At 36.3% G+C, this 21,821-nt stretch overlaps 3 protein-coding genes across 4 annotated transcripts; 1 reads left to right on the forward strand and 2 right to left on the reverse strand.

The window, feature by feature from the left end:
• Positions 1-1,284: 1,284 nt before the first annotated feature.
• On the reverse strand, positions 1,285-7,976 carry LOC135691957 (sodium/potassium/calcium exchanger 4). Its single transcript, XM_065209967.2, has one exon. It carries the CDS (start codon positions 3,850-3,852, stop codon positions 2,311-2,313), a length of 1,542 nt encoding a protein of 513 aa, XP_065066039.1. The 5' UTR covers positions 3,853-7,976; the 3' UTR covers positions 1,285-2,310.
• A 149-nt stretch (positions 7,977-8,125) lies between these two features.
• On the reverse strand, positions 8,126-14,654 carry LOC135691961 (autophagy protein 12-like). Its single transcript, XM_065209973.2, has 4 exons — positions 14,519-14,654; positions 9,506-9,642; positions 8,803-8,865; positions 8,126-8,362 (listed from the first exon to the last, which is right to left on the reverse strand). Exons 1-4 carry the CDS (start codon positions 14,649-14,651, stop codon positions 8,303-8,305), a joined length of 393 nt encoding a protein of 130 aa, XP_065066045.2. The 5' UTR covers positions 14,652-14,654; the 3' UTR covers positions 8,126-8,302.
• Positions 14,655-14,701: 47 nt separating this feature from the next.
• On the forward strand, positions 14,702-21,262 carry LOC135691960 (D-aminoacyl-tRNA deacylase 2). 2 transcript variants are annotated; one of them, XM_065209971.2, is made up of 7 exons: positions 14,702-14,822; positions 16,135-16,164; positions 16,619-16,716; positions 19,099-19,136; positions 19,374-19,440; positions 19,761-19,809; positions 20,809-21,262. In XM_065209971.2, exons 1-7 carry the CDS (start codon positions 14,717-14,719, stop codon positions 20,877-20,879), a joined length of 459 nt encoding a protein of 152 aa, XP_065066043.2. In that variant the 5' UTR covers positions 14,702-14,716; the 3' UTR covers positions 20,880-21,262. The 2 variants fall into 2 exon arrangements, with proteins under 2 accessions (XP_065066043.2, XP_065066042.2); XM_065209970.2 differs by having other exon boundaries at positions 14,703-14,815; positions 16,095-16,164.
• The last annotated feature ends 559 nt before the right edge of the window (positions 21,263-21,821 follow it).

Below are 21,821 nucleotides of genomic sequence, written 5' to 3' on the forward strand. Positions count from 1 at the left end.
TTTTGCAACAACCCTAAAACAGAATCGAAAAATCTGTGCTGGGCTTTATTTTCAAATTTTGCTTTTCGAATTAGTTAAATTTATCTTGGATTGTTCCTTCCTATTGCTTGTTATCGAACTTTCCATTGCAAGATTCATAGAATCCGGAGGGGAGGGGGGGGGGGGGTTGTACTCAGCGATCTTTCCAACTTAAAGCCTAATTTACTCCCTTGAGAAAATCTGATAAGACCTAATTTGGGGCACAGAACAAAATCTATTGTTGTCAGAATATGTCCAAAATGTGCCACTAAGGGGTTGCCCTTGTTTTTGATCCAATGAAGATACTATCTTACAAGCTGAAATCAGTTTAAAACGCAACTCCCTGGTAGCACAGCTGCTAAATAGATGGGCTATTATACTCAGTTCTATGATTATTGTAAATATAAATCCATAAAATGATGGCCTTTACTTCTTATTAAGCATCAAATTTTTTAACCGATGGGGCTTTGTTTGAAAAGAACTTTAAATTAAATTTGTTGAAAAAATATCGTTTCTTGGGAAGATCGTTAAGATTGAATGCAAAGATATCTATCCGTATTTCTCTCTGCGACAATCAGGGAAATTACGGTTGGTAAGCTTTTTCACACGCATTTACAACCAGTAGTGTAATGTGAGGAAAGAAGAGGGGACGGACGCCACCAACAACAAAATACTAAGGGCGTTCTCTAACCTTCCAAAGCGTGTAGGCCCCCGTTTTTCCCTCGCTTAACTTGTCTTTGCCCCCAAATCTTACCATCCTGGCTATGCTCCTGTTTACAACTAAGAATGACACAGAAAGGGCATTGTGCAGTAAATAGACCAAAGCTAACTGTTTAGGGGGGGGGGGGCAGGATTGGGCCTATAGGGGAGCAAAGCGCGGCAAGATACGCAAAAAAGATCCAAAAACCCGAACTCATATAAAAATGATAAAACTGAGGCCACAATTGCTGAAGTTGTCTTTACGACGAATAACGTATTCACTAGAAGTCGGCCAGTATTTCAATTTATTTTGACAGATATCTGGCCAACATCATCAACCCAGATTTTCTCTTCAACCGAACTTTTGAGGCCTAACCGCACGGCAGTCACCGCAAACCGCTTGAAATCTTGAGCGAAAGATGTAAGCCGCGGGAATTGCAGCGGCTGCAAGAAAATAGCCAAAAAGTCGTAAGCGGTAGTCAAAAATTTGGTCGACTCTGCGAATTTGCAAATCTTTAAAGACCTTTTTTAATAAAAAGTAGAGGTCATGAGACAAGAAAATATCTATAAGATTTTTGTTTTGGGTTGCAACACATGTTAACAAGTAAAGCAGCTAAGCCTATTATTTATTAATCCCAAAATCAATAAACTATTAAACAATGAAATAATTACATAGCAAACAAATACTGCAATCAAGCATCAGCTCTAACAGATATGCGATTATTCAAAAATATATTTGGAACTTTCTTCTCGATGTGCTTCTGCTTGTTGATTCAGGTAACGAACAACCAATCAAATGTGATAACAAACAAATCGTAAATTTGTAAATTCAAGAAAAAGAACTGAAGAATAATCGCACATTGTGTTAGGTAGAGACTGAATTTTTAGATTTGACATCTTAGCTTAAATGAACTCAACGTACTCGAATATACATTTGTTGTGAAAAAGATATTAGCAGTAATAGGAAATTGAATCACGTGGATTGTATAAGCCTGCACCAAGTGAAGTAATACATATTCCTTATGTATAAGGCAAATTTTTATCGCTTTTGCAGCTATCGGTTGCATTGAAAAAATCACACAGTTTCAGATATAAGATTTCAAAGTGGCTAACAGGTTGAGGGGACTGGGTAATAGTTATGACGTAAAAGAGGAATGTAGTATGAAATAGAGTGGAAAGTTGACGCAAAACGAGAAAAAATGTTTAATTGTATATCTATCTATTACTTTAAACTTGCTAAAAGTTAGAAATTAAATTACAATACAAGATTGCAAACAACTCAGTTCTCTATTATAGACAACAAAAAATAAGAAAGCTTAAGGCAAATTTTTAATTCATCATAAGCAAGGAGAGATTCTCTTGAAAGACCTAGGGAATTCTTAAATGGAAGTATAATGGCGGGTTTTTTTTAGTTATAAATGAATGGGCTTTCAATATCAGAGAAGGTGCTTATATGGACTGTAAAGACAGAAAAACTAGAAATACTTGGGCAGGCAATAAGTAAATATATCCTCAAAGACTTTCACGCATGATGGTAGATCTAACAATGAAGGCAGAGAAGTCCCAAGATAGCTAAGCAATTTTTGTTGCAGGCTACTCACACTGAGGCAGATTATAGCGCCCAAAAACATTCATTTCAAACAAACAAGATATACTTATAAAGCCAAGGTAGGTCACAATCAGCATTAGGCCGGCGGGCCAGCGCAGTTTCCATCGACTGATCCAAAACGTGAACAGCATTGCAACAACGCTGCCAATCAGAATGAACACTGTAAACTTAATGCTGCCGCTCATTATTGGAACTGCATGGCCATAATGGGTGACAAGGGTCCTCATCATCCATGGCAACCCTAGGCCTAGCAGAATGTCGAAAACGTTGCTGCCGATACAATTTGAGATTGACATCCTGCCTTGACCATGCCTGGCGACGATGATGCTTGCAAGGGCATCAGGAACGCTTGCACCGCAGGCAATAAATACCAAGCCCATAACGATATCTGGAACACCAAATGTGTAGCCGATGATTGTGACCATGTAGACTAGCACGTAGGAGAACGAGGCGATGTACACAAGGGAGACAAGGAAGGTCATTGGGAACCAACGGCGCCATCTTGGTTTGCTTGCATCTGGAATAGTCAGCCAAAACAAGAAAATGATCGGGAAACCCATCAACCACATTGCTTTCTTCATTTTACCAGATGGAGGATACAAATCATCGAAGAAAGATCCATCATCATCATGTTGGTACTCTTCGCATGATGCGTCAGTAACTTTTATTTCCAAATGTTCACCATTAACAAGAAACTTAACATCTCCATTGCTACTGTCCTTGTGAACATGTCCGTTTCCTGCCTCAATTGCTTTGGCTTGGGCTGCATCGAGTTTCTGCTCACCATTGTTATGCAAAAAAGGCGTTGTTTCCTTCGGTTTTTCTTCAGGCTTCGCCATTGGGAAGATATTGTAGAACAACTTCTCCAAAGCGACGCTGTGGTACATCATGAAGATATACAAGCCATAAAGAAGGACAAGAGAGACTGCATCGTACCAATCGACTTCGCCGTCCATGCAAATAGCAGCCAATGGGATGAGGGAAAGCGTGTAGAAAGCAGCATCACGGACGATTGGATAGACTTCAATGCACAGAACATTTGGCGAAACGATAATACAACAGCCAATGACAAACAGAATATTGAACACCGCCGAGCCTATTATTGTCCCAACCCCAACATCGTCCTCGGCTACGTATACCCCAATAAGAGAAGTAAAAAGTTCCGGAGAAGAGCTTCCAATTGCCATAAACGTTGCACCAGCAACCTCAGGCTGTATCTTAAGACGATCAGTCAAAACTTCCAGTGCAGGGACAAAGTAGCAATCACATAGGTAAGCAAGACTTCCGAAAATGTATAAGGCGGCAAAAAGGTGTATCAACACGCCACCTCTCTGACGGTTCTCTTGCCCAATGATATCCTTTGGAAATTGGTGGATGGCAAGAGGGATGCACATTTCATGCGTATGGTTCCATCTTTTTGATTTGCCAATATTGACATCGCTGTTGTTGAAAAAGAAAGTTGAATTATTGGTAGTCAAACCAGAGAGCGTGGTGGCGATTGTCAGAGCAGTCGTGTCCAATGCCATTGCTTTTTTCAAACGATGAGACACAGCACAACATCAAAGAAATGCTCACAGGCAACCTGTTCAAACGTTCGGCATTTAACGACTGCAACGCTGACAAGCAAAGCCAGAAATCGGGATGATTCTGTTTTATACGTTCTTTCGGTCGCAACAGGAGCACGGCATGCCACCTCCTTTCCTTGGGTCAGCGATAGCAAGACAACTAACCTAGCATCGAATCAGAGCTGCCCATCGCTTTGATCGTTTGTGATTTGTTTATCCTTACAATGTTGCGGTTTATTCTATGAAACTCATATCCTCAAACAGCTTTACTCGGTGCACTAGAACAAGGGGTCAACCAAACTACTGTGTCTTGCCATTAAAACAACGCACAACCAATCTACTCAAAACCTTGAAGGTATAAAAAGTCATTTCCATTCAAAATTTGTAATCTTATACGATTTTTAAGTTAAACTTCTATTTGAAACCCATTTTGACAATTTCCCCAGTTTTTAAGCGTTCCCATAGGTGACACCTCACAATACCAGACAACATGTGACCTTTGCATTCCCAGTAGAAGACAAGACAAGAATTTCTCGTCCTTAGCAGACACAATAAACTTAGCAATTAATATGTCAACAATAAACTTTATGCATAATACATATACTATATCCATTCCAATTCTAAAATGAACTTTTTGTAACAAACCTATAGCATTTAGAACCAAACAAGTTCATATAAAAATACTATGCTTTTATAAGACGAAACAGCCATTTGTTAGTTGAAACTTTGGTTTCGATGATTTGTTTTCGAATCTCATTTCAGGGAAGAAAACATTACAGATCTGCATAGGGGCTCCTTTAACATAAATCGATAGAAATATATGCAAAGATTACTGTTAAATGACTACCTGTTCTAGAGTTGCCGCATAAGCTGAATAGTACCGGCTGTTGTGTGAGGAACACAACATACTAACACATGTATAAATTTACAATATAGACTGCAGTAGAGGCCCTTTACAAGAATAAACTTATAAGTTACAAAAAGGAAAACGTATATTGAAAAAGAGAATGAACCGTGACACACCAATATAGTCACAAATAAAACTATTTGTTTGCGAGGGCTTAGTTCGATTTTAGTTCGATTTACGTTTGTAAATCAGATGATTTTCAAAAAACCTAAAATAAGCAGGCAGCAAATTAAAAAGGGTCTTAGATTTCATTATACGGAGAAAATGTTTTCAAGTTGCAGGAAAAAATCAATGGAACTGTAGCAATGAAAAATGAAAAAATATAATGGGCGAAACAAATAATGTTCAAATCTAGCAAACACGTTGTAATTGACCGTAAAATGCAGTTAAAAGTCTTAAGGCCTTCTAATATATATAAAGATATCAATTTTCTCTTATCCTGCTGTTTTCACAGGACCTTAAAGGCGAGTTTTTTTAAAACAGCGCTTCAAGAAATACAAATATCGATAAAATAAATAATTCCATGGAAAATTAACAGAAAACTGCAATTAATCACTTCTACTCAATGTTTTCAACATATTTCCGTAATTTCACCTTCCCTGTCCCCAATTCAACATAGGTCATCAAGATCTTGAATAAAAACAAACTCCAACAGCTAAATGCTTCAGAAGCTGCGAAGCAGAGGGAAACGATTCCTGTGTCACATGCTCCACAAAAATGATATTTTTGTGGCTGACCTATAATGAGAGCACTTATCTCAAAGTTTTAGTTCTTACAACAGTTTGAAAACTAATGTTTTGTTCTATTTCAAAAGAAAATAGGAAAAAACGAATCTAGGAAAAAAATTGTTTTCGTTCCTATTCAGTCTTAAAAGTTTTGTACCAGAAATCTCAAATCATAAAAACATAAAGAATAGGAAATTATCACGCTGTTAAACAGAAGACTTTGCATTTAAACTGACCATCAAAACAAGAACATTTTAATTACATCCCCAGCAAATATTTCCTTACTTCAAGAAAGCAATTAAGCATACATTTATGCCTGCATTCAATATTTTCGTACAAGTTACAATAAAAAGGAACAGGAATTGGTTGAAATTTTTCTCTCCGGATTGAACAATTCAAGCTTTTACTGATGAATTGCATTCAATATATCTTGATCTTTGTTGATTATTTGATAGCATTAATGGGAAAGGAAATGTAAAATAAATGTTATGATTCTCCTGGCTCCAAATGCATAAAAATTAAATCCTCCAGTCAACACGCCAATCTATCCAAAATAAAACAGTTAAGTTTGCTTAATCAAGCAGATGGCTTCATTTCAACGTCTTCTCTCACACGTCTCAAGAATTTTTGTTTACTGAGTTCAGGAATATTTCCCGTAAGAATTTTTGAAAGTTACTACTATTAAGCAATCAGACAAACAAGAATTCTTATGAATATCGGGTCTTCTTATATATCTATTCTCGAAATTGCATTAATATTAAATTAATTGACGATTACCAAGTAGTGGCTGAAATCGATCTATGTGGTGGGGGGAATTTTTCCGAAAAAGTTGCTATAGCCTGCTTTCTTCTGCAACTATTATCCCAAAATATTAAATTTTCCAGACATTTGTCCCCTATCCCTAAAATTCTCGACACTGCTGACAAGGTATATCGGATATGTGTGCAAAATTGCGAACTACAATTTACGTATGTTATATTGGGATGGAAAAGGTATCCTGTTCAGTAGATATCTCAGGGCTGCCGAGCGGGGGCGTGGAATGAATTGCCCGAAGGCCCCGAAGTCAAGGGGGCCACATGAAGTAATGAATTAGATGTTAAGAGTGGAACGAATCAATCATAGCAAAAACATGCCTTAACAGTTAAACAACTGCAGCAAAAAATATTCAGAAATGTATTTCAAGCTAATCTAAAGGATGTGATCTTCGTCTTCAGTTTTGCCCAAGGGCCCCCAAAACCTCCCGGCGGCCCTGGGTATTTATCAGGTTAATACTCAAATACTGGTACTCCAATATGGCACAGCACGGGTTACATCCATCAGCTTCAAATTGTTACTAACTATCTCCTTCACTTTCCCCGATCACTACTAATTTCGCTACCCATTCTCCCAAGATGAACGTTTATGATTAAACAAAATATCATACTCAAGCCAGCTTCGTAGCTTTCTCCGTCATTTTGGAGTAAGCCAACATCGCTTGAAGAGGAAAATAGGATGGCTGAATTCGAATTTGAAATTGAACTAAGTGTTCAAGGAGTTGTGCTAGTATTGTATCTTGATTTTCATTGCAATCCACAATTTTAAATCATTGTCTACAAGGCATGGCTGTTTTTTGGGAAAATTCCCCCGAGAAAAGAAAAGAATCTTAGCTTCAAAGAGGAGTGAAGAATGCATCAAATTTTCAATTTTTCACGATAAGGAGTTTCCCAACAGAAAATTTGTTTGAAGGATTTTCGTCGCTGCAAATCGTAAATGTTTCTGTATTCAAATGTTCATGACATTTCAGTAAAGAGATTAGCTTCCATTCTAATACTGCACTTAGATGAGGGAAGTGTATTTTCAGTCTCAACGTTTATGTCAACCAGCCAATCACGATGATAGAATTTCACAAAATTACTGAGTTCTGTAACTTTTTGCATCGAGTACTTAATTTTTCAGACTGCTCAGTACTCGTTTTTATACAGCGAGTTTCTTATAAAAAATGAGTGTAACCTTCCAATCCTTGCATTTGATATTGCAACTTTCATACGTCGCCTTCTATAAATTTTAGCACAGCATTTTACTCTACAAAACTACAGTAATCTAATTTCTAATTGGCAAAAGGATAACAGTTTGAATAAAATTTTGAAGATTTGGTTCTCCATGGCTGCCCTACACTTAACCCCCTTTCTACTCAATATTAATTCTTGTCAGTTTTCTTTCAATCAAACCATAGAAGTACAGAATTTAAAACTACGTTATTAAGATAGACGTTTGTTTTTATAGGCGTAGAAGGTAAAATCTAAAAAGTCAATGTGTGAATAAAAGCCCTGAAATGTCCCTTGTAGGTTTCTGGCTGATGAGTTGCATTTTTATCATGTTCTGCTCATTTTCAAGCTAATTGCTCAAAACATACCAGGGGCACACACAACCATTCCCCATCTGAGTTTGAGGCTCTAACCAGGTGGTAGTAATTACTTCTTATCTACTTTTTTCTCGTTTTTCCAATCTGAATTTTACACTTTTTTGCTAACATTTTTTTTAGTTTTTACCTTCAATGCTTAAAAGAGCTAAATTTCGGACTGAAAATGCCACAAAGAACCACATAGAGTAACTGCATTGAAGATAGAAATAAAAAATACTTATAAATGCATTATTGAATCATCTAATAATTGTAATCGTTATGTGTATATACAATTGTTTATCGTTTAAGTACCCGAAAGGTTATTAATTGATATCCTCAGTCAGAAACTAACAAAATGTTGGGAATGATAAATAAATTGACCTAACTGTACTTTTGTGTCTACCCCCAAGCTTGAGTTTTGCAGTAATGGAGGACCAGCTTTCCATCTGTCCCAAAGCACTGAAAATTCAAACATTGGAATAACTTTGAGAAAACCCTAAGTCAATGCAAAAATTAGATCATTGCATACAGAAATGGCTGATTGAAAACAAGAGAGATTGGAAATTGTGCATATAAATCTGCTTTGTAAAACCAGTAACATCCTAATCAAATCAGAAGTGGCGTTATAATAGTTAAATGATATAGAATATTTATTATACATTATCATATTGTCATTGTTTTGTAAAAGTAAGAAGTCAAACACCTGCTGCCTTTGAAGTGACTTGGATAAAATAGAAAACAGCCAATTACCTAAAAAGCTTTTTCAATGTATGTTCATGATCATATCGTCCAACCCATTTAGAACCCAGTTTGCTTTGAAAGGGAGCCAATTAAAGAGACTAAAATACTCACAAAAGACGAGTTTTTGCATACAAAATCTTTATAATAAATTTGCTTACCTCATATAGGTTGCTGATTAATTGATCAGGTGGTGGAACAAATGTCTGATTAACATATATAAACTGGAAGTGAAGAAAAAACCAATAAATAACTTTTGTTTCTTTAGAAAAGCAGAAACACACTGAAATACTTTTAGACACTATGAATTCTAAGAAATCAGATAGTAATGACCAAAAATGTAAGTCATTATCTATTTCAAGGTGCAAGTTTCTACATATTGTTAGAAAATTCAGAAATATCTGTCATTTTTTCTGCGGAGGCAGCTAAAGTTCTGATTTCGTGGAGCATTCACAACCAACAAAAATGTACCCACCTTGGATTTCACTGGAAGGTGTAAATTTAAGGCTGAATCTGCACAGGGCTATAGTAGAATGAAAAATCTGGGCTATTGGCCAAGGAGGAATATGGGGAAAAACCCTGAAAACGTGGTTTTCTTGAACAACCGTTTTTGGTAATTTTTAATAGGTTTTTCAGAAATATCTGAAGAAATAAAGGGGACATTGAAATGGGATTTGCGATATTGAAAGCCACACATGTTGACAATAATGACATTGGAATAAGGGGTGACATCTACATCACAGTGACGTCAGAAGTTGCAAATTCTGTTGTCAGTTTGATGTGACTATGTAAAAGTATCATACCAAAAAGAAATTTGAATAACTAACTGATACGGATACTGAATTTTGACTAACTAATACTTACTAGTGATTCTGATGGATCACACTTTATGTATTTTTTGATGAAGTCTATCAAATACGAGACCTGTTTGTTTTGATCCACAGCCCATTTTTTCTTTTTCATTATAGGTGCATCTCCTGTTGCTTTCAGCAAAACGTCAACTGAAAAAATAAGCTAAAATATCAGGCAATGAAGATAGCATCCAAGTTGTTGCTCAGAATTCATTTATTAGGCAATTACAAGCAAACTAGTCTGAGGATCTATTTAAACATCGAATTGTTCAATGAAAAATTCATTTTCTAGAAATGGTCGGCTTCCTATAACAGACTCTTCAAATCCTTACCAATGGGGAATGAATGCAAAGAGCGTTGTGACTTCAAAGAAATTTTAAGGCAGTTATTTTCAACATCATGGAAAGCATTAAATGTTGATTTCTAGTTTTTTGTCACAAATAGTTGAATTTAAGTGTTCAATCATGTATCTTATCATAAGGAAAATTGTTAAAGATTTTCTACTAAAAGTGTTTTTTTCTGTGTTTATATTGAAAAAACCTTAATAAAACAGTTTCAAAATTTGTACAAAAAAGATGCTTGTAAGCAGGGGTGGTGCACAAAGTTATGGGGTTGGTAATAGCTTCTATGATCCATTCCTAAAAACTGGGGAAGAAGCTGGGCACCAAGGAAATGCTTTATGTAAGGGGCCGTTCAGTTTTGCAAATGATCAAAAGACAGAGGATAAGAATAAAGAAAACATTTCTTTCGATGAAGTAAAAACTCTTGTAAAAAGAAGCACAATTATAAATTGTAATGAATGGAACTTTAAAGCCATGTAATTTGGGCTAAATAGCAATATGGGCTAAATTTGGTCATGTTGAGCAAAATCTGTGAAATCTGTGAATCTGTGATACTTTTTTATCTGAAAAAAATTAAATTTATTTGGAATGTTTTCCATTGAAAGTCGCCTTAAAATGCTATTTGATATTTAATATGTTGCCACAAGTAGTAGGCAAAATATCAATTTTACAAATTCTGTCCTTGTCATCCATTGCAAATTCCATTGCAAAATAAATGCGGGGCTGCACGATGAGGCCATATTTCACTTGGACGGCCTATTGCCTTTTCTTTTAGCCACTAAAAGGCGGGTTAATAGAACTGTGATTAGATTAACAAAAGAGCCGACGAGAGGCCCTTTCATGACCATTTGCTCATCCTGAGCTCTGCAAAAAGGACTAACAGAAATATTTTGATCTATTTATATTGTTTATAAAAGTGCAGGCCTTGCTCTAAGCAAAATGAAGGTGCTCCATAAAAAGAGCCTCTTAGAAACTCTAGGCGCTTTAGTTCGCACCTCTAAATAAAATGTCCTTGAGGGCATCCTTAAAGAGCTTTAGGAGATCGAGAGCTTCATATCGAAAGCTTTGGAAAAGTGTTAAATAGGAAATTCAATGGTGATACCAAAAAACACCATAATATGAAAAAAAAACCATGCAGCAAACACTATGTTAATACAAATATAGAAATAAAGGAAAACGCATGGCTTTAAGTCGAACATTAACTTTGTTTCCATTTTTATGCTATCCATTCTATAAGACACACTAGAACATCTAATTATTTATTGTTTATATCTAAATTATTTAGAAAAAACAGAAAATAATACTTCAACTGAAGATTAACGCTTGCTCGAAAATCAAATAAATCTGGCGGAGAATACGCTTGATGGCCTGTGTCCTTGATGGTTATCAGAGGGTTATTAGATTAAAAAGGGTATCGAAAACCCAACGTTGAATTTGCTGAAATTTTTACTCAAGGGGTAATCTTAGGCAAAACATAATATTGCGGTCTATTGGGAAGATTGTTTATGCTTGATCAAGTTTATTAGACAAAGGCCAACAAATTATTTTGCTCCGTGGTAATATTGTTTTTACGTTTTAAGGGGCTCTATAAATCGCTCTCTTAAGCTTCTTTTGTGTGCGCTCTAGGCGCGCACGTTCGATCGAGCGCCTTTCCGGGCAAGGCCTGAAAGTGATATGTTTCTAACTTGCTGTTGATAAGTCACCAATGACTAAACAAGGCCAACAAAAAAGTATTTTTTCTTCATCTCCACACATCCATGAATATGCTTGATAAGCAGATTCACAGGATCTGTTCTTTATCACGACTTTAGGGCAAAGTCTACCCTTCTTTTTCATATCCAGACTTTCTGGACAACCCAGTGATGCTTATTTCTATCATTTGCTAATAAGCGCTTCATGTTTAAAAGATACCGGCTGATTACGTAGCAGTCTCTGGCCACATTAAGAGAATTTGAGAACTATTACCTCCAAAGCCAAACCACACAGTTTTCATTCACGAAAACAAAGGGGCCGAATCAATGGGTCATCGCTAACCTGGTTGTTTCACATGGCTGGCAGTAATAAAATTGCGAAACTGTCAACGCAACATTTGACAAAAAGCTCATTGATAACAGATAAAGACGCTCATTGTGGTTTTTATTGGCAATAGAATAGAAATTTGTTTCATTCATAAAAATTCAGTAGGTAACCAAATTTTATGTGAGTGCTTATAACTTTATTCTGACAGCTTGTATGAGTTCATGATCAGAATTTTATTTGAAAAAAAGTGGTAATAGACTATTAACATTATTACCACTGCCTGCCGTCCCTGCTTGCAAGCAGTTCTTTTGTCAGTTGATTAAGGTCTATACAACATTAAAAAGTAGAGGATATGTTTGTGCATGTAGAGTAAAACTAAATTTTGAGGAATAATGGCTTGAAGATGGATTTGATTCAGCATCTTTGGTAAAGTTCCAGTTTATTGATTTGAAAATAGCAAGGTCCCAGTTGATATTTTTCTTTTCCTTCTGCGTTAAAAAACAAATCTAGCTTTTTGTTGATGTCAAAAAGGCATTTTGAAATGTTTTGACTGTATCAATATTTATATCTTACATTTGAATGAAGTCTTCCATTGCTTATTATATAATTAACCACTTGAATCTAGCAGATACATTCATACTGTTCAAATCTAAACAATGCAATGTCAACTTTGCATAGAAGAACAACTCATCATCATTAATTCCAGTAAGAATTCCATCATAAACAAAAGATTTTCTGGAATGCCTTGAAATTCCTAATATAGTCTGCCCTGACTGTAAGCCCTCCAATCCTGGGTTGCTTTTGCATATACACATTCCTCTAATATGAGCCTAGGGCTTTTTTTGAAATTATAATAAAGCATTTTATTTTCTCCCTTCAACAAGAGTGCATAGCTCTATACAACATCAATTATTTTATGACAGGCCAGTAAGCAGTAGTTGTCTATTTCTATAAAGCTACGGTGGAGCTGCACCTGAAGCAGCATCTAGAAGAAAAACAATAGCAGCATTGGCAGCGCTTGGGCTCAATTAGGAAACAGCGTCAAACAGGGAAACCGGGGTCATATGGGAAAATTGTTTATTACTCAAAAAATGGACTATTATCTTTAAAACAAACCTCAGAATCAGATTTGGCATGCTTGATGCTACGCTCTCTTTGACAACATTCGTAATGAAGATGCCTCCCCTCCCCCCTTGAAATGTGCACCATTAAATAATATTGATAAAGAGCACTTGATTGATTCTTGCAGTCCCTTGGTCCCAGACAGCGGAGTACTGCAGTTTTCTATGAGATCTAGTGTGTGCAAAACCAAAATTTCAAGTGTGCAAGTATGCACTTTGGTAAAATGTGTGCTTGAATTGTTTATATAGTTTACACAACTATGCTACAGCAAAAAGATATCGAAAAAGATGGACAAGATTCATAGTTATTTTGTATCTATCAAACCAAGGCAAGATTATGTCTAAATTGAGGAAACGTGATTCTTCTTCATTTGCGATAAGCAATACTACACACCCATGTCAAGGCCAGATCTCAAAATGCCACATCCTTTACCCAGTTTGCAGTCAGGGGTGGTGCCAGGGGAGAGCTAGGGGGCTACATCCCCTGTTGGAGCAGCTTAGCCCCTATCATTGATAATGGCAGAGATTCTGACCATACAACTGAGGCCAATGGCTTCAAATTACAGATTGATCAAAAATTTGTGCAATACCTGCTTGCGATGAAGCACATTCTGGGAAAGGTAAATTTGCTTCTAACATGCTGCAGAAACCAACAAACGACCTGACTGACACAATTTGGTTCATTGGCACATTGAACAAAGAGATAGCTGAGTTCCGCTCAAGAGAGAAGTATCAAGAATTCTGGGATACAGCTGAAGATGTAACAAACAGACAGAGCCTGCCTGAAACAGTAAGAGAAGACAGAAAGAGACAAAAGTCACCTGCCCTACAAGATTGTGTTGAAGAGGCTCTGTTAAATGAAGCCTCTAATCGTTAATCAAATTGGTCGCTTGGATGGGTATAAAAAAAACGTCTTTGAACAGTCCTGGCTATTTGAGGCGGGCGATCACCTGCCTGTGCCTCCACGCTCGCCTCGGGTAAGCTAAGCGAGCTATTCATTGCTCACCTCAATGTCAGTTCGCACGTTAACCGCCCGCCTTGAACAAATTACTTTCTTTATTAATTTGCACTGCCCATGGTATTTGTCAACTAGGCTGCACATAAATTCAGTTGTTACACCTAACTCTTCAAATAAGATTACTTCTACTCTTCGAGAAATTTACACGTGTAAACTAAATAAAGGCAAAATGTGCGGTTCCTGTTTCTTTGTTACTTGACATAGTTATTGGAACGCAATGCTATTAGTGTTGGCACAGTTCGGTGGCGGCTTTAACCTGCTTCCCCGTGTTCCAAAACTTTGTTTCGTACCAAAATAGTTAGCCTCCCCCCCCCCCCCCCCCCGTCGGAAGCATTAGCCCCTTTATCGGATCTTTCCTAGCGCCATCCCTGATACCACCCCTTTCTTAGATACTTTTTAGAAAAATATCTCAGGTGTGCATTTGCCGTAGATACTCTGCATTGCAGTCTTGGCCCTGGTCTGCATAATAATGAAAAAGTCAGATCCTGTTCTAAACACACTACGTTGATTTATAGCAAAGAAGATACCTTTCTTTTTGCTGGCATCTCTTTTCACATTTCCTTGGTCATTTTCCGCAGTATCAACAGTTGGTTCAGTATTTTCTTTGTTAGTAATATCCTCGGGATTTCCATTTCCAGCACTGCCTTCGTTGCCTTCCATTTTGAAACAGAAGCGCCCGAACGAGGCCAAATGCGAGAGAGAGTCTTCTAAAGCATGTTTACAAGATGGCGGAAACATACGCAAGAACTTTGATACAGCAAGCTTTAAAAGCTAGGTTGCAGGTCACACCAAAGACTGAAACAGATGAAGCTAAGTTTGTAGAGGTAAAGTGAAAGCTGTACAAGTAAAGGAATTGAAATTATTGGTAATCAGATTCATCTCCGGTGTGCACGAGCAAAAAGCCTGGCGTGCCGATATGCACCACCAAAAATTTCTGGTGTGCTGGTGTGCACCCGGTCTGCAGAGTATGGCACTTTTCGACGAGATCTCCGGTGTGCACGAGCAAAAAGCCTGGTGTGACGGTGTGCACCACCAAAAATGTCTTGTGTGCTGGTGTGCACCGACTATTTTCCCCTGTTGTGGCTAAAATTTGTGAATTTGCATTTCACTGTAAAAATGCGTGTGAAGTATACTGTTGGAGATAGCGCAAGTTTTTATTTGTATATTTGTCAAGTAAGATTCATGAAATCTCAAATTGTTCATACACGACTGTGCTTGTTTTTATCCACTGACATTTTCTATGGGACCACACCAAGTCACACCCATCTTAGTTGCCACATCCAAAAATACCCGGTGTGCGACGGGTTTTGCACAAAAATATCTCTGGTGTGCACATGCCATACTCTGCAGACTGGGTGTGCACCGACTATTTTCCCCTGTTGTGGTTAAAATTTGTAAATTTGCATTTCACTGTAAAAATGTATGTGAAGTACACTGTTGAAGATAGCCCAAGTTTTTATTTGTATATTTGTCAAGTATTACTTGACTTGTTTTTATCAGCTGACATTTTCTATGGGACCACACCCAGCCACGCCCGTCTTTTTTGCCACACCCAAAAATACCCGGCATGTGACAAGTTTTTTGCACAAAAATATATCGGGTTTGCACAGGTCATACTCTGTAGACTGGCCTTTGAGCTCTACTGATAAGATAAAGATTGATCTGAAACACTGTTAGCTGATCAGTTCCATTCTTTACACTTTTCAGGTATATATCTCTAGCTACTACCCCTGTTTTTCCTACAAGGAAAAGTTTATAGAGGGTAGTGAAAAGTGCTCTCTCTTATAGAGTAGGAATTTTAATACCATTTTTTTTAAAAAAAAGCACTCCCTTTTGTTTTTATGTAGTATAGAAAATGGAAGTGTCACAAAATGGAGTAAAATGATGGATCTAATGAAAAAAAATTATCTTTAACCCAAATTTTACTGTAGCATCAAATCTTTAAGGACTACATGTTTTTATTAATTGTTTTCTTGTTTATTTTACCATAAAGTTTCATCTGATGGAACTGTAAAATTATTGTGAAAAAATAAATAACTAGCATGTCATTAGCTTTGTTATTCTTTAAAAACTTTCCCTGACATAAAGACAATCTTCTTTCAGATTAAAAGAGGAGTTGTAATTTATGTATGTTTCTTCAAAGGTTGTACCAAAGATGTGGTGAAAAAAACTGGTAATGCATCATCATATCTGAACAAAATTATTTCTTGATTAATGACTTCTCATGGAATATGTACATTCCTTGTATCACCAGTATCTTTTAAAGTTTCAGAGCTTGAATCTCAAGTAGATATTCTTAGAATTTATATCAGTGATGGGCAAAAAATTTGGCGAAATTTCAGCTACAATTATTCTGAACACTCTACACAACTTTCTTGTGACAGTCACTTTCTAATATTTTTATCATTGGGCACTTTTTGATAAAAGCTAGAAAGAGCCTTGCAGAAATTAAGTATCTGAAAGCAGAGCCAGGAGCTCTTTAGAAGAATTATGATGAATCCAATGCTACCTTATAGAAAATTGATCTCTTATTTAATAGGTTCCCAAAACATATTCTTGCAATCATGAAAACATTTTTATTTGTGCAAGATTGATTTTTGAGATATCCCTTTTTCTTATTCTTCTAGCCACTAGTTTGCTTAATGTGAAACTAAGTTTCTGTGACACAAGGCAAAAGAATGTCTCAGTATTAGATCTTCCAGGCGATGTGTTGATTGTCCCACAGGTAAGTTCACATTGTTCAGTTACTTGCTATCTTTATATACTGTGCCGGGTCCATGCAACAGGAAGCATGCCTGCCTTTTTGCTAATCAAGGAATTGAATTTAGTCATTTTACATTTTACATTAAAAAGAATTAATGCTAACAATTTTTGCAGCTGTGATGCTGTTACAAATATCTAGAGCAATTTTCCTTTAGTTTTTAAAATGGAAACCTTAAGACGGAAGATACTTTCATGGGGTTTTTATTGTTAGCAACATAAATCGTGAAATCATCGTAGCTGGGATAAAGGATATATCGCTATGGTTCAATGTTTTACCAGATTTTTCATAGAGAGGCCTAATGCTGTTGTCAATTTTGTCTGGGAGTGAGCAACACGCTGGTAAAAATAGTGGCACAGCAGCTTGAGTTGCTGCAGTTCAACCAAAAACTCTTGCATCTCATTGTTGCATCCACACTATGAATCTTTCAGTTAAAGATCAAACTACTATAGAAATAGCCCTGTGAGCGAATTTCAGCTCTTGTCAATGTTCTTCAAAGATGGAAAAATGCAAAGCTTTCTTTTTGGTAACATAGAGATTATAAAAGAACATCTAAGCAGCAAATGACTTGCTGGATTATTTGTGTGTAATGCAATGGACAGTTTGACACTAAGATTTGTGATCAAGAATAGTTGGTTGGTGAGCTTGAATGAAAACTTTAAGTTTTTTTCTGATTGCTCCTTGGAAAAAAGCTTTAAAGTATCACTGAAAATTTACATAAAGCTTTGCAAAATGAATTGCTATCTGCTTTCAGTGGACACAGACTGGTGTTATTGGCAAAACCACATACTCTTGTTAATATGAGTAGACAGGGAATTTTTAACACCAGTCAAGCAAAGTGCCTAACCTTTTTTGCTTTTGATTTGGGTACTTTCAGCCTTGCTGAATATTTTAAGCCTTGGATACATTTTTGTAACACAATAGAAATCACGTGTTCGATGACGTCATTTCCCCAGGTCATCAAAATTTTTAATTCTCTTTTTTGAAAAATCGCTCCGACCGTCTTGTTTGGCATTGTAATAGGAGCAAAAATTTCTAAAGAAGAAACTTTATCAGACCAGCAGATAATGAGTTATTGCTATTTAAAGTTTGCATGACGTCATCAAAATGGTGGTTCTGCAGTTTTCAAGCACGTGGAATTCAAAGGCTGATGGTCGTAATTAAGGTTGCTTTACCTCGATTTTCAATTTTTTTGACCTTCGTGTTATTCAGCAACTCAAGAATGTCATTTGAGCTGATATATTTGCCCACCTGAGAAACTAAATATTGAACAAAAATGCAAGCAAAAGGAAAAAATTCTAATAGAAATTTGCCTTCAAAATGGCTATACTGAAGAGGAGCTTTCATCGTCATTTCGTCAGCATTGTCGCTCCGCAATGTACTCCAACTTTTACAGCAGCTAGAGATTGCAATATTAAATTTGCAGGGCTTTTCCAACCTTTTTAATCAACAGCTTGTAGAAAAAGTCTTCTTGCACCCATTCTCAGCCAGCGAGGGTTGCTGCTTGGAGTTTACTCCCAGTGGCCCAATATATTTAGAAGTAAGACTTGTGGTTCCAGGACTCTTCAAAGTAATGTTAAAAGCAAAAGGCATTGATATATTTTTTAAACGATAAACCTGAAAAAAACGTAGCTCAACATTGATTATGTAAAGACTGTAAATGAAACATCATATCTTTGAAAACTTGCAGTATTTATTGATTGAGGGGCTAAACATAGAGGGGGGACTAGTTTCTTTTCTGTAAAATATTTAAAAAATTGGGCCTTGTATAAAATTTATATTGCTTTATTAATTTAAATTTTTTTTGTACTTTGAATAAAATAAAATAGTTTTTAGCAATTAGTTTGCACTACCAAACATTCTTGTTCAGAATTTTTACCCATATTAAGCCCCCCTCTCTATTAAGCTCCCTCTCTATTAAGCCCCCTCTCTATTAAGCCCCCCCCTCTATTAAGCCCCCCTCTCTACTAAGTCCCCCCTTATCAAGAAAAATTTTAAATAAGCCCCCCTCTCTATTAAGTTCCCTTTCTTTAGCCTTTGATGTCAAACAAAGAAATCATGCGCATTTTGTGGGTCTCTTAACGGGTGTGATGATGATAAGATTGTGTGCATTAAATACGGCCTATGTAAAGACTAACTTGTGCAACTTAGGATTAAACTTTCGAAGCTGTTAGCAAAGTTTTTTGAGAACATTTGTATGACATTTTCATAGCTAAAAATTGCTAAGGGTATTTTTGAAACTTTTTTGCTTCAAATTATGTTAATTGTATAGGAATGCGAGTAGCACCTATATTTTAGAAGAAGGAGAGAAATCAGGCGTTTGAAAAAATTGAATCTTTTTTGCAGGCGACACTTGGTGGTAAAATGAAAGGCAAAGCTACTCAGTATGTATTCTTTAGCCAATTTTTTGAATTTCTAGTAAACATAGTTTCGCTCAAAGCTTTCTGGGGGCAGTGCGGATGAAAGCCACTTACAATTCCTAAATATTAATGCTAAATGCATGGATGTTCCTCCTATCTACATAAATTCTCTGAAATATCGTTATTATTAGTCGATCTCTCTAAACCAAATGACTATTTTAGTTCCAGTTCAGTTTATCTTTAACCTAGTTCTGTTTTTAGGTATCATTCAAATATCCCAAAGGATGAAGGACAGCACTTATATGATGAATTTGTCGGATTAATCAAGGTACTATAACTTACTTATTGTGCATTATTGTCGAGAGGCAATTCACTCTTGCAAATAGCGTACGAGATTTTCCCTAAAACAGAAGGATTTCTAGGGATTTTCAGTTAAAACAATAGGATTTTCACGAAAGGTCTACGAGATTTTCTTGGAGTGATTTGCCCCTCGATTATTGTGCTTTGAATGAGATGCAACTTGATTTGACTTGTTTTGTACTCTTGCGATTTCAAGGCTGGAAACATTGTTCCTTTGATTTGTCTTTTTTTCTAGATAAAAACGTCACTTTAATGTGAGTTAAGACTAATATTTATCTACTTTATTAGTTTCTAGTTGAAGAACATGGAGGTGGTAACGGGAAAAGTGTTCAGTTTGGTATGTATATCACAAGATCTCTTGTTAAAACTTTGTCAGTATTTTTCCTGGGTAGGTTGTACTGCTCATTTGCTCAATGTTTGATCCATCTATTTCTATTGTGATGTTGATAGTGGATGTGTTGTTCTATATGGCCTGTAAGGAGGGTGGTCCATGTTGTATAGGCAGAGCTGTATACGCTTTGGTGTCTAGAACAGGACGGTTCCAAAAGAACAGGACGGTTCTCGGGTTCCAAGTAGAAGAGGACAGTTCTAAATAGAAGAGGACGGTTCTTGGTAGAACAAGATGGTTCTTAATAGAACAGGATGGTTCTACATAGAACAAGACGGTTCTAAGTAGAATAAGACCGTCCTAAGTAGAACAGGACAGTTCTAAGTTCTTAATAGGGCTAAGTTGTGTACATCTTGGCAGTTTTTGAACATTCAACCTCATAGATAACAAACCAGTTCCCATATTCACAATCATAATATAAACATCAGCTGATCTTAATTTTTTTAGAAATGTCAAAAATTTGAATTTTGGTTACGTCAAATCTCATCTAAGTCAAAGAAATATTGCCTCCTTTCGATGATTCTTCTTATTCGAATGGTTTTAAAGACATATGCGTACGTACATTGGAAGTTGTTGCCACCAAGCTCTCTTTAGTGCTTTGACCCGGATCTTTATCAAGGTACCAAACCTTGTATTTGTAAAGGGTTTCAGTTTCGAGTACAAGCTGGTTTTCTTGTACAATTTCCCTATTGCTTCAATACCAACTAGAATATGAATATGGCAAATTCGAAAGAAAATTTATTCCGTCATAGAGGTTTTATGAATCCCTTTTGTCAATTTGTTATATACAGATTAAGCTTCTGTTATGTTCCTATTCTCTATAGCTTTAATACCATCTGTAATATTGATATAACAAAAGGCGAAAGAAGATTTTTAACGTCATAATGGTTTTTTTAAGTTTCTTTCTCGATTTCTATCTATCAAAGCTTTTGTTATTTTCCGTTTTAGGAACGTATGGAAACAGACAGGTTCTGTCAATGGAAACAAATGGCCCATACACCCATATGTTTGAGTTTTAGTTTGAGGTCGTTGAGACGTTAGATATTTATCATATTAAATATGTATTCTTGTCCTATTCTCTTTAGCATACTTGCCATTTTTAAGAAATTTCCCTGCATCTTTCTTCAAAAGTTTTGATGCCTCTCATTATAAATGAGCCCTTTTAGCATGAATATTTTAACATAGTTAATTTTGATGAAAATTTTGTGTTGGTTGATTTAGAAAGATAAGGGTTTAGGATGATTTAGGCATTGCATTATTAATAATATGACGTCATCAGTTGTAAGTATTACCGGCTGTTGTTAGTATTTAACCGTCTTTATGTTAATGACTTTTGTCCAAGTGTCAATAGATTCTATATGAATAACGTTCCAGTGTATTTAAAACAAAATTTTATAGATAGTGTCGGTTGTCTTTGTTTGCTGAAGTCTTGGTTTTCCGCCTTCTTCGGTAAACCATCACAAGACGAGCAATGACGTCAGCTAGATGAAGCTTTAGAGACGGTGCATGGATTCAATCTCTGTTATTTTAAAGACTTGAATTTTTTATGGAAACTGGTGGAGGCCTATGTACACCCTTGTCTTGTTTGATTATTTGCCTTTAAAGGCTATATTTAGTTACCTGAGCGATAGAATATCAGACAACATCATTTTTGTATCCTAAGGAAGTGTCATTTGACTGGACTCCTGCAAACAATTGCCAAAAGTTGTACCCAGTATAGTTAGACCCAGGAAGTGATAATTAGAACAATACATAATAGATTAAGAAAAATCAAGAATTAAAGAAACGACGAATAGCAAAGATCATGGATGCTACAATCAGAGAAATGTGAGAAGAATAACCAACAGGGAGGAATATGGACACGGCTCGATGAATATTAGATATTCTGAGAAATCCAAATTTTTAGTTCGAGGGTGGCTCATTGATTAGGGTCGCGGACTTCAGATTCAAGGAGCTGATGT

This window comes from Rhopilema esculentum, chromosome 13 (assembly GCF_057945365.1).
Source record: "Rhopilema esculentum isolate cy_ngs chromosome 13, ASM5794536v1, whole genome shotgun sequence".
NCBI classification, from domain to species: Eukaryota; Metazoa; Cnidaria; class Scyphozoa; order Rhizostomeae; family Rhizostomatidae; genus Rhopilema; species Rhopilema esculentum.

Bases quoted from the DNA above. Each gene is read 5' to 3' on its own strand.
- LOC135691960 (XM_065209970.2), top strand. From the start codon at position 14,717: ATGGCGGAAACATACGCAAGAACTTTGATACAGCAAGCTTTAAAAGCT. The intron at 14,816-16,094 runs GTAAAGTGAAAG...ATCTTCTTTCAG, and splicing joins ATGAAGCTAAGTTTGTAGAG to ATTAAAAGAGGAGTTGTAAT. The intron at 19,137-19,373 runs GTATGTATTCTT...TTCTGTTTTTAG, and splicing joins ATGAAAGGCAAAGCTACTCA to GTATCATTCAAATATCCCAA.
- LOC135691957 (XM_065209967.2), bottom strand. From the start codon at position 3,852: ATGGCATTGGACACGACTGCTCTGACAATCGCCACCACGCTCTCTGGT.
- LOC135691961 (XM_065209973.2), bottom strand. From the start codon at position 14,651: ATGGAAGGCAACGAAGGCAGTGCTGGAAATGGAAATCCCGAGGATATT. The intron at 8,866-9,505 runs GTAAGTATTAGT...CTTCACTTCCAG, and splicing joins GTGATCCATCAGAATCACTA to TTTATATATGTTAATCAGAC. The intron at 8,363-8,802 runs GTAAGCAAATTT...TTGAATTTTCAG, and splicing joins TAATCAGCAACCTATATGAG to TGCTTTGGGACAGATGGAAA.